Source organism: Lepisma saccharinum, chromosome 11 (assembly GCF_977018435.1).
Source record: "Lepisma saccharinum chromosome 11, izLepSacc3.1, whole genome shotgun sequence".
Classification (NCBI taxonomy): Eukaryota; Metazoa; Arthropoda; class Insecta; order Zygentoma; family Lepismatidae; genus Lepisma; species Lepisma saccharinum.
The window spans coordinates 45,891,119-45,906,615 of NC_139239.1; the positions used below are offsets into that span (position 1 = coordinate 45,891,119).

Genomic DNA, 15,497 nt, shown 5'->3' on the forward strand with positions numbered 1-15,497 from the left:
AAAACCTACTTTACAATGTGTGTTGTTCCTATTCTTGAATATGGCTCCTGTATTTGGTCAATGGCATGTGAAAGCAATTTAAAGAAAACAAATAAAGTAGTAAGTTTCTTCGTCAGAATAGTCAAACACAGAAGCCCAACCCTTGTAAACTTCCCCAAACAAGAATTCTATCCACTTTACAAATTCATAACCTTTCTCTTCGCCGTCAACTCTCAGATTTAACACTACTCTTCAGAATCATTAATGGACAACTTTTCACCAGCGACCTCTTGCCACTTCTTAATATCAGAATCCCACATCCCAACAGTAAATGCAACAACTTCTTTTACATTAAATCTTCAGGGCTATCTTTAGAACAAAGATCACTTCTCTACAGGCTAAAAACCATTTACAACTCATTAAAAGACGCTCCGGGCTTCCATTTATCAAAACAGACTTACAGAACGGCGTGCATAAAGCAGATAATATTATTTTTGCCCTAGTTGTTATTCTTGTTATATATGTATATGTGTGTGTATGTGTCCATCTTATTATTTTGTTTATTTCTTTTCCGGTTGATATCCTGATGTAAAATGGATTTTTCCGTATTCAGGACTTTTCAAATAAATAAATAAATAAATAATATTTTAATTAACAAATTTTGCTGGACAGACAGAGCCTTATGGACCGGTACATTGTCCTGGTGAAAAATCTATCCATTTTTCCACAGTTGAGGCCTCTTTCTCTTCACTTTTTCGCGAAGTCTGGTCAAAACCTCAATATAGTAGTGATAATCCACCGAACAGACTCCCTGTCCAAGTTCACTAGTTCAGCCACTGCACGCACACTCAATCTTCGGTCACTTCTGATCACTTCTCGTACTCTGTTGATGTTTGTGTCAGTAACAGAACACCGCAGCCTGCCTGAACGATCATTGTCTTCAAGACTTTCCCTCCCCTCCGAGAAATGTTTATGACACTGAAAGACTTGTACTCTGGACATACAAGTATCACTGTATGCCTCGCTCAGCATTCGGAATGTTTCCGTTGGCGACTTTTTAAGTTTCACAAGAAATTTGATGTTAATCCTTTGTTCCACTTTCAAACTAGCCATTTTCTGCCACAGCACGGTTACACGTATTCACAGAATGACGCCTCACTCGGAACTGCTAAGGTCGGGCAAGTCCACACTTCATGCAGCTGGAGGGGAGATATGGTGCTTCAACACAACACTAACCAATTTACTGCAACTGCTTCTATTTATGAAATATAAATTCAGTACAGTTTTTTTTTTGTCAGACCTCGTATCTTTCACAATAACTTCACCAAAACCCAATATTTACTCTTGAAAACCCTGTATATTTTGAAGCAAAATTCTGGTAGACTGTTATGGCATAATTACAATCTAACACTTACTTAAAAGCTAATCTGAACAACTGAAACGATACAACATTCAAATATCGTTAGAAATGAATATTGGTCAGTGTTTAAATTGATCAAAATGTAGAAGAATTTCTTTTTCTATTTTACGAGGGTCGTTTGAAAATTTCTAAGAATGACTGACAGATTGCCACAGTAGTTCGGAACTATACATGGCAGTGGAATCCACCACCCTCAGAGGAGTCTTCCGGGCGCATGCGTCAATTGTGGGAAAATAATTATTACTCTCTTTCACTTCAGATCCAAGAAATGTAATATAAGCTTAGTTGAGCGCTCTCGTGTAAAATAAATACTTCTCCTATATGAAGAAATTAGAATTTAGAAATGCTCATAAATGTCGTCGCAGAGCAAGCTGTCAGATGGACCGCATCAGCGAAGGAAGACTTTAATGTGGGCAAGCACTGCTCGTGTGCTTCTTCCCCCTCACAATGCGTGAATATAGCGTTGGCTGCATGCGGTGAGGTGACAGCTACAGAGAAGTGTGTGCTTGTTTCGTTGAACAAAGAGCAGTAGCAGCGATTGATTTTTCTCCTTGGAGGTACAGTGCAATGCACATTTAGTTTAAAGTTTGGTTTATTTTTATTTCTGGGCCTCTTTCCAAGTTCCACATGACTTAGTGCAGTATTTTCCCGAAATATTTAAAAAATGATGGAAAATGAAACAGAGGGTGTGATACAGGACCTAATTAAAAAAAACATTCAACTTTCGCTCTTTCTCAGAAAAACAAGGTAGTTAAAAATGATAGGCTTTGCACTTCTTTAACTGGCCTGTGTAGTAATCATAAGGATAAGAAACAGGAGTATGTAAGACATTTTCAAACTGCGCAATACAAGAAAACTAGCTGGTTAGCAGGTTGTGATGTTAGAGTGAGGTTGTTCTGTTGGCCTTGTCTATTGTTTGGTGTTGATAGAACAAGTGTGTGGACTAAGGATGGATTTAGCAATTTAAAAGTACTATCAGTTTCTATTTCAAGACATGAAAAATCTTACGGTCATATTAGAGCAAGTTTAGAGCTTTCGACGTTTGGGCGAACAAGAATAGATCTTCAGATAAATCAGCAAATGAAAATATCTGTAAAGCTTCATAATGAGGTCGTAACAAAAAACAGGGAAGTTTTGAAACGACTGATAGACTGTGTATGTTTCTTAGCAAAACAAGAGCCGCCATTTAGAGGCCACGATGCATCTACCGATTCCATAAATAGAGGAAATTACATTGAATTGATTAATTTTCTTAGTGAATATGATGTTATGCTTGATAATCACCTGAAAGTACAGTTTTCCGTGGGTCATCCCCTATTATTCAGAATGGTCTTATAAATTGCATTTCAAAAGTTCTCATTAGTACCATAATTTTAAATAAGTCTGGTCTATTGTTCCTCAATTTCTGATTGTAATTTAGGCCTCTACTATAATGTTATTTGCATAAGCCAAACAAAACCAAATTGTGAATCTCCAATGTAAATATAAACTGTTTATAAATATCAAGTGATTTTATAATTTTATGAAGACTTTCACACCAGACATCAAACCTGGTGAGTTTTAAACTTTTATTATCCATATTTCATTACTTTATACGTTATGCAATATTTAGTAATGTTATTGTGCAAATTGTCAACTATTGAATACGTATAATGCTATCCCCCATTCTATAATACATATGTTTTAAAAAATTTGTGTACAGCATGCCCTTTGTAAAAATCCAGGATACGCCACTGCCCACCCTTCAAGGAAACATGTGCACAGTATCACCAGAGTGCCTTCCATTGTTTTGTGTAGAGAGACAGGAACAGCCGAGCAGGTGTGACTGTAGTGCAAAACTGATAAGATTGAGCACCGTACAGTGATAAAAGTACTTTGCGAAAAAGGGAATGAAGGTGACAGAAATTTATGCCGATATGAAGGACACTTTAGGGGACTACTCCTTCATTTGCCACTGTGGACTACCGAATTTAAATGTGGCCGAGAGCACTTAGAAGATGACTCACGTAGGCCAAAATCTGCAATGACGGCAGAAATGATTGAAAAGGTCCATGATATGGTGTTGGATGACCGTGGTCTGAAGGTGTGTGAAATTGCTGAAGCTATAGGCATCTTAGGTGAACGGGTGTTTCATATTTTTACAGAAGAATTAAGGATGAGAAAAATTTTCTGCAAGACGGGTGCCACATCTGTTAACAGTTGATCAGAAGCAAATGCGGATGCGAGTGTGCAATGAATGTCTGGCCCATTTTGAGAAGAACACAGCAGTATTGTGTGAAAATTCATAACTACAGATGATACGTGGATACACTACTACATGCCAGAGACAAAATAACATTCAAAACAGTGGAAGCATGATTCACCACCACGAAAGAAGCGAACATGGTTAAATCAGTGGGAACAATCATGGTGTCGATTTTTTGAGATGCAAATGGCATCCTGTTGATAGATTATCTGCCAACCAGATCAACCTTCAATGGACAGTATTATACTAACCTTCTCGACCAACTGTACACAAATATTTGTGCAAAAATACCAGGATTGAAGAAGAAGAAAATCATCATGCATCAAGACAATTACCCCCCACACACTAGTGTTGTTGCATTGTCAAAAATCGACCAATTGAAGTATGTTTACTGCCACATCCTGCTTATTTGCCTGATCTGGCATCCTGAGACTTTTATCTCTTGCCACAGCTTAAAAATTCCTCGGTGGAAAACATTTCTCATCAGATGAAGATGCAAAAGTGGCAGTGGAGGACTATTTTGCAATCCTTGAGGAATCTGCATTTCTTGATGGGGTCATGGCTCTGAATCATCGCTGTATGAAGTGCATTGCTGTCAAGGGAGACTATGTAGTAAAATAAAACCAATTTTAACAGGAAACTGTGTTTTTTCCTTTGTCATTCTTAGAACTTTTCAAACAACCCTCGTAGATAATACAACCTACACAATACAAGCAAATTCAACATGTATATACATACCTGTGGCAGCAGAAAACAGACTAACATCTGAAAAGCTCACGCTGTTCTCTGTGGATTCAGAGTCATTAACAGTCTGGAAAACTTTTGGAAATGCTGTGGCATAGGAATGCGTACGTCTTGAGTTGAAAACTGCAAGGATAAAAATTAACACCAAACATCAGCAATGGTATAGGAATAAGGTATTTGTATTCATGCTTCTAATACAGGATGAATTTGAACATTTTATGACACACGTAATTTGGAATATATTCAACATTACATAATACTAACATATTTATAAACTAGGGGAGACCGGGGTAATTAGAACAGGAAACTGCCTGTAGAAGTTCCACTGTAAATTACTCAGAAAGTTACTGATGGATTTTTTAAAAATTTCTACCATTTAAAAGGGCATCTTTTGTATATTTTTGAAAAAAATAATGACCATACCTGCATTGCAAATACTCGTCCAAAAAAATAAAATTGTCATGACACCATAAAATTGTTCCAATTACCCCAATTGGGGTTAATGGAACATAAGTTAGAAATTTCAACTGAATAGCTTTAGATTGCTGTTGGGGTAATACAAACATCATATATAAATGTCTCATTTATCCTGCAAATTTGAACACAATAGCTCTACTTCTTCTGGAGTTATCAATGCTTGTTTAAATAAAATCCCAAGTTAACGTCTTTTTTTCATAAAGTTCAATTTTCAAGCTGTGAAGCAAACATGTGTGAATGAAAATCAGTGTTCTATGATTTATTTGAAAGGTTACAGGCCATTCTACAATGTAGTAAAGAAAAAACTTCTAATAGTTACATGTACAATCTAGTATATCAATTAGAAAAAGTACAAAAAAGCATATTTTTTGGAGGAAAACTTACTCCAATTTGTAACTAGTAGTGCTAATACTTATGAAAACACTTAAGATAACTTACATTAACATGTTTAACTGTCGTGAAAAAACTAATATATACAGAAATTAAGCTTATCAGTCTCAAAAAACAATTATATATGAAACCATAAAATATAGGCTACATGACAAAAGCTACACCAAAGAACACTTGACCCATATTAACATTTGTCAGTTTGGCACCAGTAGATCTACTGATTTGAATGTTTGATTTCTTTTTTGAAAGCTTCATACTTGCTCTTAATGATGTCATACAATGGAAGGGTAAATGGACCGATTCCATTTAACTCCAAAGGTCCGTAAAATATAAACTTCCTATCAATTTCCTCAACATCAGGTCTTCGTGGCCAATCGAACTTGTCAGTTTATTTTTCCTCCAGAAACTTGATTGTTGCTTTAGACTGGCCATTAGAGATTTTAATAATTCTACCAACATACCACTTTCGCTCGTAATATACAGCGTAGTACTTTTTCAGTTTGAATAGGCCTACATCGTCATCCTCTGATTCTTCATCGGCCTCATTAGGCCTACCACTTTCCTCATTGTTTTCCTGTGTTGTGTTCCGTTTTGGAACAGTTGGTATACCAGAACAACCTGGCTGATTTTCAGCTGCTGGGCCTGGTTCACTTTCAGCCTGTGGCTCCACGTCATCTTCAATGTCGGTGCTGTTTTCATCATTGAGAGATAGGTCTATTTCACTTTCTGAAGAAGTAGAGCTGGATTGAAGGGACATTCTTTTCTTGTCTTTTTTGGTCTTTCCTGTGGGAATTTTTTTCTGAGTAGGGCGATTTCTTTTTTTGGCACTGGTAGGCCTATTAGACATTTCTTTCAGTCGCTGCATAGCATCTTCAGTTGTTAGAATTTCGCCATACTGATCAGAAAGGCGTACTCTTGATAGATTACCACTAGACATTGTTCTTGGATTTTGTCCGCTTGGTCTGTGTTGTTTACTAAGAGATTCTCTGATGAATTGTTCAAAAGACAGATACTGGGATGGTGATGTAGTACTTCTATTCAGAACATTTTCAACATCTGAAGGCGTTGGCATTGCTGTTGAAGTAATGGAAGAGGAAGGAGTGGTTGGTTGGCTGGCAGTGTGAATGTTTACTGGATCTTGAACTGCTCCTGGTGGGATGTCAGTGGAGGCAGTTGTATTTCGTGAATTCTGAGTCATCTGAACATCAGCAACAACTGTTGATCCAGGTTGTATGTCTTCTTGACTTTGATTACGAAATCGTGCTAGGGCAAGGGGGTCAAATTCTTCACTTGGAAACATGGATTCATCCAGTGGAAACAGACCAGTAGTTTTAAATCCCGACACTAGGTATGATTTCTTGAAACTCCTAGACCACACTCTCCCTATGTACTGAGCAAAGACAGACTTCGGCAAACGAGCACCAGGATTGGTTCTGTTCCAGTCTAAAAGCAGGTTGTTCCAAAAGTAGTTACGTTTCATGGTATTTCAAGATGATGTTCTTATTACCCCATGACTGTTCTAATTACCCCAAGCAAAATCAAGCAAATTACGCAATGTTCTAATAACCCCTTTGCAGAAATTTTTGGGGTAATAAGAACTTTGCTTATAAAAACCAGGCAAATTGCCCATAGACAACCAAACTCACATGAAAAGATGTGTGCCCTTATGTTTTATTATAGGGGTGAAGAAAATTTTGAAAGGGTTCTTTCATTCACATCCAGTATATGCAGAAGCAGAGAAACACCAAGCATGCGTCACATCATTTTTTGCAGGTGTATAATAAAAGTCAAATAAAACTTACTTTTGTGGAGTTATTCCAATAACAAATTTTCTGCATGTAGGTTTAGTGTAGCTACATAGGTATGAAATGTTATTACACCAGTCTTTTCGTTTTAAATTATTCTACATTAACATGTTCCAATAACCCCATGTTCTAATTACCCCGGTCTCCCCTACTGAAGTGAAGCTGTATTCTGTAAGGATGAGATGCCAATGTGTTGGTATTATTACTAAAAAGTTGGTTCAAATCTAATCAGCAATACGGGCAGTAACTTTTCCAGGGACAATAGAAGATTTGCATATGAAGCCATTTGGGGTAAGATCATTTCAAATCATAGAGCAGGCGTACAGCCATATGTGAAGCCACAGATGTGGAAAGGAAATGCAAAATAAAATCCTATAAACTAGCTAGAGGACAGGCACGTATCTAGAAATATGTTTATGGGGGATGAAGGGAGGGTCCGAACCAAGTGTCTCAAGAATACGAGCGTAATAATAATAATAATAATAATAATGTTTAAAATAATTATATTAAATCAAATTAATACTAATTACAATACATAAATTAATATTATGCTATTATTACATGACTGTATAAGAATATAGATATAACAGCGCATATTCATTATGTAGCTTACCTATAGTTAAGATCGGAATAATTTACATAAAAACAAGTGCCATGGCAATGTATTAATGTCAAATAGATGAATAATTGAAAATTTATCGAATAACAACAATGATGTTACATGTAGTTGGAGAAAAGTAAGTTTCTGATTAAAATCTTATGCATGTTATTGTGAGTAGTAGTGCACATAAATCTTCTTTGTAATGTCATTCAAAGCCGTATGATCCCAATATAATCCTTGCCTTCTAAAAAGTTCAGAGGAAATTAATAACCATCGATTATGCAACAAATGCTAATATTTTCATTACTTAATTTTAGTACTTGGTAAGTCTTTCGGGGGATCCGGACCCCTGAACCCCCCTAAATTCGTCCTTCCTGTCCTTCAAAGCCATATGATCCCAAAATAATCCTTGTCTTCTAATAAGTTGAGAGGAAATTATACAATACATTTTAAACAAGTATTTTCATTATTTAATTTTCGTACTTAATAAGTCTTCCGGGTGTGTGTGTGTGTTGGGGGGGGGGGGGGGGTCCGGACCCCCTAAATATGTCCTTCCTGTCCTTGAAAGCTGTATAATCCCAATATAAATCCTTGTCTTCCAATAAGTTCAGAGGAAATTATACAACAAATGCTAAACGAATATATTTTCATTATTTAATCTTCATATTTAATAAGTCTTTCGGGTGGGGAGGATGGGGGTCTGGACCCCCTAAATCCGTCCTTTCCGTTTTTCAAAGCCGTATGATCCCAATATAGTTTTTGTCTTTCAATAAGTTCAGAGGAAATTATACAAGAAATGTTAAACGAGTATATTTTAATTATTTAATTTTCATACCTAATAAGTCTTTCGGGTAGGTAGGGGGGGGGGGTCCGGACCCCCGAAATACGTCCTTCGTGTCCTTCAAAGCCATATGATCCCAATATAATCCTTGTCTTACAATAAGTTCAGAGGAAATTATATAACAACGGCTAAACGAATAAATTTTTCATTATTTAATTTTAATACTTGATAAATCTTTCGGGAGGGTCCGGACCCCTGGACCCCTTCCCTAAATACGTCCTTGCTACAGGACGTTGCTATCAGTTTCATGTTATTGAGAAGTGCACTTCACCAACAGATAACTAGGGGCTAAGTTGCATTTACCACTTAAATTAATGTTATTTTACTAGCACATGCATCCATACTACATTTTTCTGCGTGGGTGAAGGTTTGAGATTACCCATTTGTTAAAACCAGCATATTACACTGATATATATAATATATCAATGCCCGATACCTCCAATAAAACAATATTTACCTATCTTACTGCTAGACTAAAGTACTTATAATATCTCTTCCCACAAGAGTACAATAATTCTATGGGATACAATAATTCTATGGGAAAAACTGACTATCTATCTATGGTAAATACAATGTAACCCTTATTTGACGTTCCTGGATTGTCTTTTACCTTTAATTTTATTCTTTTAAACCCAACTTACCTTCCCATGTTTTAAACTTTGACTGATCTTGTCTTACCTCATGAAAAAACCACAAGATGCGGAAGAAGCTAGAGTAAAACTGCAAGTACATGACAAAACTGGACTTCAGTTACTTAATTAAGTCCATTGTCTGGTATTCAAGAAGTCTCAAATTTAACTACAGTGGTGTCAAATTTCAGTGTCCAGTCGACCCCATCAGTTTGGCCTATTTGTGCAAAACTTTTTTCATCAATTCTAGATTTCAATTTTGTTTTTAATTCAGTGCTATGAATGTAGTTATTTAAATCTACCAATGGTGCAATGCATAATGGAATGACTACACCTTTTATTACCTTACCTTGATATAATATCTGGTTAATGTCTCTCATAATAGCCTGTGGCTTTTTCCTTCTATGAGAATCTGTATCCCAACACTCGAGCATTATTCTGTACACATCCACAGGGCAACCTGCTGGAAGTGGTAGTTTGTTCCCACGAATGTAGTACTGTAAAACAAAACAGTGAGTAAACCAGATATTGAACAACTATTTTCCAAATATAACAATAGTATTTTATTAATACTTGTATGGAAAACAAATGGAAGTTATCTGTCGTGACCACTGTATGTATTAATCCTCAGATGTCGAAGCTGTTTTCCATATATTTGCACCAATGCCCAGAGGTGCAGTGAGAAGTTCAAAATTCATCTGTTTCAATCAGAAACTACAAATGGTAGAGTTACAATGAATCTTGTTACAAAAATGTCTCAACCAGGCATTTAAGGGTAAATGGTACCATGTTGGCGACACAGAGACAATCTATATTCTTAAAATTGTGTAGAGACAACATTCTAAGACAACCGAGTCACAATTAAAAAAAATCTCCATCTGTAGCAGACTAAAATAATAATTGGCAGCTTTGGCACCCGAAGAAATTTAAGTAGAAAATGCACTGTTCAGGACTTAAGCATGGGTCATCTCTGGCATACCATGCCATTGGTGGGTAAACTAGTGTTGGCTTGGTAGCTCATTTGGTTGAGCAACGGCAAGGTATGTCAGAAAGTCATGTTCAAGTCTTGGTCACCTTGCATTTTTAGCTTAAATTTTACAGAGGACTATAAAATTTACATACATACGAGGTCTGACAAATTAAGTTTGCGAACTCGCCACCGTTTAGCACTGAAAGCAGCACTATACAAGCAGCTCTAAGATTTTGTAACCTTGGTATTTCAGTGTCTCACAGCAGTGTTTGGGTTGCGCATGGCAGATTTGTGCTGAGTGGCGTGCATTGTTGTTTGTGCTGTTGTGAAAATGGCTGAGCTGGAATTAGAACAACGAACAAACATCAAATTTCTGGTGAAACTGGGCAAGAGCGGGAGTGAAATACAGAAAATGTTAGTGCAGGTGTACAGCGATAATGCTATGAAGAAAACAGTGGTGTACAAATGGATTAAACAGTTTTTTGAGGGGAGGGAACAAGTGGCTGAGGGCGGTCAGTAACGAGCCGAATGGACGAAAACATTGCCAAAATTCGTCAAATTGTACGATATCCGAGGGATTGTTCACTGTGAATTTGTATCACCAGGACAAACAGTTAACCAAGTGTACTATTTGGGAGTGCTGCAAAGGTTGCGTGAAAAAGTGAGATGCAAACGACCAGAACTTTTCGCCAACAACTCATGGCTCGTACATCACGACAATGCACCTGCGCACACGGCACTGTCAGTATGGGAGTTTTTGACCAGGAAACAAATAACTTTGGTAGACCACCTGCCATACTCACCTGACCTTCTCCCCTGAAAGGAAGACATTTTGAGGACATTAAGGCTAATACAACAGCAGCAATGAAGGCCATTCCAGAAATAGAGTTCTAAAATTGCTTCGAAGGGTGGAGTAGCAGGCCCGTAGCTGGAGCCCCCCCCCCCTTCCCTGTGAAAAATCCAGAACACATACCTACCTGAAATTCTCACTAATCTTTACAATTATATACTCTATTACTCTAGCAACATAACAAAGACATTTATTGATTTGGTGATTTATGAAGGTGTGTGGGATTTCATATAATGTCGTATCAGGATTGGGGGAAAATAATTCCCTTCCAGATTCAGACTTCGGGAAATGATTTCGCAATTTTCAGTATCTAAAACAGTTATGACATTTTGAGAAGTCTTGTATTAAAGGTTCCTAATGTGTTTGGGTGTTTTTCTTGGAGGATGTGTTGCTATGAAGTTTGAACTGCATAATGTTTTTGTTTCCCAAGTCTACGTTTTGGTAATAGCGATTCATGTGATAGAGAGAGGGAGTGGATATTTGACTTTTGTTACTGAGTGTTGCTTTTATTTTATACACATAGAAGTACATTTCGAAAAATTTTCTTGCTTGCTTCGCTCGCAAGCACAATATCTGCTATGCTTATAGTCCAAGTTCAGAGCCACAGCCATACCCCTGTGAGCCAAAATGATCTAAATGAAAAAAAAATGTTAAAGAGAATGACATGACGCCCCGTGAAATTATTTGCACCCTATTAAATCAATATTGTTTTCAGTTTGCAAATATTTGGATCTAAAGATTTTCCTGCTCGCTTCGATCCCAATATGATTCTTTTGTGTAATACTTTCTAAATTGCCCGAGAGAGAGGTAAGGCCAGATATGTACTTCAGATTGTTGCTGATGAAATGCATGAACAATTCTTTTGAGGAAAAGGAGCATGCACATTTGAGAGACAATTTGGTAGATGAATTGATCATGTAATGTATTTAAATAATATATATATTAAAGAAACTTTGAATAAGTACACAATATTCTTGATGCAGATGCGACTTACTCATGTAGTATAAATTATCGGTACAATACAAAAAGAAAAATCTTTTATAAAATACCTAAAAGTACTTATGTTGGTGAGTATATGATTTCCGTGAAACGACGTTTCGGGATGTAACTACTCTCTTCATCAGGTTGAAAAGCTATTCCAATTTAATTATGACATTGACTGCGTCGAATAAGACTTGGATTAAGAGATATGGTAAAAATGGATAAAAAAGTTAAAAGGTGATTTAAGGCATCTAAACGTGTGTAGGTGCCTTATTCCTACCATTGCGTTAAAATCCTGGTGTAAGCGTCTATAAAACCACTAAAACAATTGCACTCAAAACACTTTAAAAACCTCTTTTTCAGACGTGGCTTGGTGTACCTTGTACAGCTGTCTAAGGAGGCCTCTCATGGAATGCCGGAAGTTGTGCGGTACATTTCCCTCTTACTCCCCTTCCTTCCCCCCTACATCCGTTGGGTTACATCACATCTAGCTCGAAAGTAAACCCTGGCTTCGTAGTGTGTTATGTAACTATCCCACCATGGAGGTCGGCTATTGAAAGATGTAGGACAGCTTACCGGCTCAAATTATTATCAAACACGATGAAAATGTGACAGTGTTTCACATTTATTATTTCAGTTGGAAAGCGATAACATTTGTAGTTTGATACGGGTTACACTAAGCATCTTATGGTGTAAATATCAATTTCAAATCTTATGAATCATTTCTCTATGCAAACGCATCGAATGTGATAAGCAACATAGGTGTGTGTTATGATTAGACCTCGGACTTTAGGTTTTTAACCCATTTTTTCCTTTACAGGTATGTAAGAAATAGTAAGTTATGTCAGCATTTCGTTAAAAAAATGCAACAACTGTTGGTTTTATAGTGCCTAAAAACCCTATTTTGCTTAATAGAACCTATTTTAGGTTTATGTGCCTAAATGAAGCCTATTTTTAGGTTTTCATATATTTTTAAAGGTTTTACAGGATTTTTATGTCACACAGAGGCATTTGCTTTGTTTTGTAATGAAAACATTTAATGACGAACATGTTTGAAACATACTCTCTGTCGATTTCCCTTCCTCCAAGTCCATGGTGATTTTTCAAAGCTCTAAACAAAGCAAAATGTCTGGTGCCACTGTTACCTGTACAATCCAAAGTGGTCTGATCTGTGTGGTCTTGCTCACTTTTGCATCACTTTGGTGTTTTGTGGCATTCACGCCTTGCAAACTAACATTTCGGAATTAAAGTTTGCACCACTGACTATGTTTTTGTTGAAAGATTATTTTCAGCATTTAAGATGATACTCACAGACAAATTGTGGAGTTTGACTGTGGATAACATGAAAAGAGATTGTTTCCTATAACTATACGGCGAAGAGTGAATGTTAATAGCAAATTTCCAATGGTAAGTTCTGCCATCGCCGTAGGGTTAGGCAACACACAAAAAGTTATGCAAGATAGTGTGTATTTCAGGATATAGGTGTCCCATTTTCATTGCCGGTGACTATACCTAGTCAGCATTTTTCAGGAATTTTGAACTATTTTAAGTTTTTTTGAACTTACTTCAGGATTTTTAGGACCTATTTTAGGATTTTTAGAGCCTATTTTAGGAACTTAAAAGCACACTTTTTAGAACCTAAAAATCCGAGGTCTGGTTATGATATCCATTTTATAAAGGAAAAGTTAAGTTTTAACTCTGACTGTTTGCATGATATTGTTTCCGTAGCATGTTATAAGAACTTATATTGCTCTCAGAATTTTAAACGGCAGTAAATATAAATGACATTTGCAATTGCGAAGCTATCAATGGGATTGCATACATTAAGGACAGAAGATGCCATATTTCGATTGCTTGTAACATCGAAAGAATAATTAGATGAGCAAATAGTGACTGAGAAAAGTTGCTTGCCTTGATGTCCTGTACACACTGTGAAAGTTGTCGGTGTTATCAGGTGGCACCGTATGAATATAGGTTCAAGAAAATGACAACTAGAAAAAAGCTGCAGTGAAATAAATACAATTGGAAATATCTCAAATTATATTCTATTTATTTTCTTATATTTATAATATTACATTGTGTCTGTAGCAGATGTCTGTTAAAGTACCTCAGGCACAACCTAATTTTTTGACAAATAATTATGTCAACTCTTCTGCTATGGAGTGGATTCTCCTAATTTTATTCATATATCTTAAGCCATTCGCTGACTGGTAGAAATCAGTAACAGCATAAAAAACCCTGATATTTGGGGTTTGTACGCTTCTGCTCAAAAAGTGGTGGTGATAAGCGGCCCAGAGACCTCGTGTCGCGGAAATGGGGTAAGGCAAAGGAGGCCCCTTATATCGTTCGGTTTCGTACAATAGTCATTAAGGAAGGTATTTTTCATAATGTAAAGAGGATACAACATTTTCCTCTATAAAACTTGATATGAAAAATTAATGACGACACTGTAATCCAAGAAGTCATTGATCAATCAAGGGATTCCTATTAGTTTGTCGGGTGTCAAGCACATGTATTTCAACAACACAATATTTTGCAAAATGGTTAACGTAACCAGTAGGCAAAAATTGTCTGTTCTATTAACATTATTGACCTGTAAATATAAAGTAGATGCAGTCCCGATTAGCCTATTTCTGTTAAACTTTATCTTTGTATTGTTTGGTAGTCCGAAAGGTCATTATCGAAATATTGTTACTTGATGTTGCTCGTACGTTTTTTGTTTGTTGGAGTTTCAAGATATCATCCCTTTCCTGTTACTTATCACTTTTGGAGAAGGGAGGGAAGGCAAGTGCCCCTCTGCACCCTGCTACATCTATCTGCCAATGCAACACAATATATTAAAAAATTGCCCCCTCTAGGATTGACTTCGCCCCCCCCCCCCTTTACTAAGAATTCTTGGCTAAGGGCCTGTGGAGTAGGTGCTGGCTTTGGTGTATAGCTTCCCAAGGGGAGTGCTTTGAAGGTGACCACAGTGCTATTCAGCAATAAGTTATATAGCACATTTTCCTAGGATAAGTTCGTGAACTTAATTGTCAGACCTTGTATGCACAACATTCATGAGTACACAAATCTGTATTCAGAGTTTGTTAGTTGTAGTGTAGATGGTTAAATTGATTGACTGATTGATTTGCTTTACTTTACTTCGCTTCTTGTGCCACTATTGGCTAATTTGCAAAGATGGGGATGAGTGATGATATGATTAAAGTGATGAATGGACACTCACAAACATCCATGCCCAGGCTAGTATTTGAACCCGGGACCCCTAGGTAGATGGTTAAAGTTGGTTGTATGTCTGTAAAATAAATGATAAATATAGATTTTATATTATTGAACTGCATATGAATGAAAACTGTGTTTTTTTATGTATGTTTATTGCATGCAAGGAAGATAATAAAGAAAAACTTACTAGAAAAATTTTCAATTTTGATGTCATCCAACAAGTTTGTTGGAATTGTTCTGTCTCTGAGTGTGTGTAATATATATTGATTGTTTGAGGGTTTTTTTAAGTCCACTTTACGCGTAGATAGCAATTGGACTGGACCTACAGTTAAAGTGGGATCCAAAC

General features: G+C 36.6%; 2 protein-coding genes across 2 annotated transcripts in view; one reads left to right on the plus strand and one right to left on the minus strand.

Annotated features, from left to right (window-relative positions):
* Positions 1–15,497, plus strand: part of LOC145994763 (cytochrome c oxidase assembly factor 1 homolog) — a 329,972-nt gene that overhangs the window by 286,679 nt on the left and 27,796 nt on the right. The gene's annotated exons all lie outside the window — the stretch shown is intronic.
* The window catches only part of hop (tyrosine-protein kinase hopscotch), a 59,905-nt gene that overhangs the window by 23,378 nt on the left and 21,030 nt on the right, over positions 1–15,497 (minus strand). The window contains exons 11-12 of the mRNA XM_083131004.1: positions 9,481–9,628; positions 4,383–4,511 (exon numbers count right to left, since the gene is read on the minus strand). Of these exons, the coding sequence (XP_082987130.1) occupies positions 4,383–4,511; positions 9,481–9,628 (277 nt within the window). The remainder of the gene's footprint in view (positions 1–4,382; positions 4,512–9,480; positions 9,629–15,497) is intronic.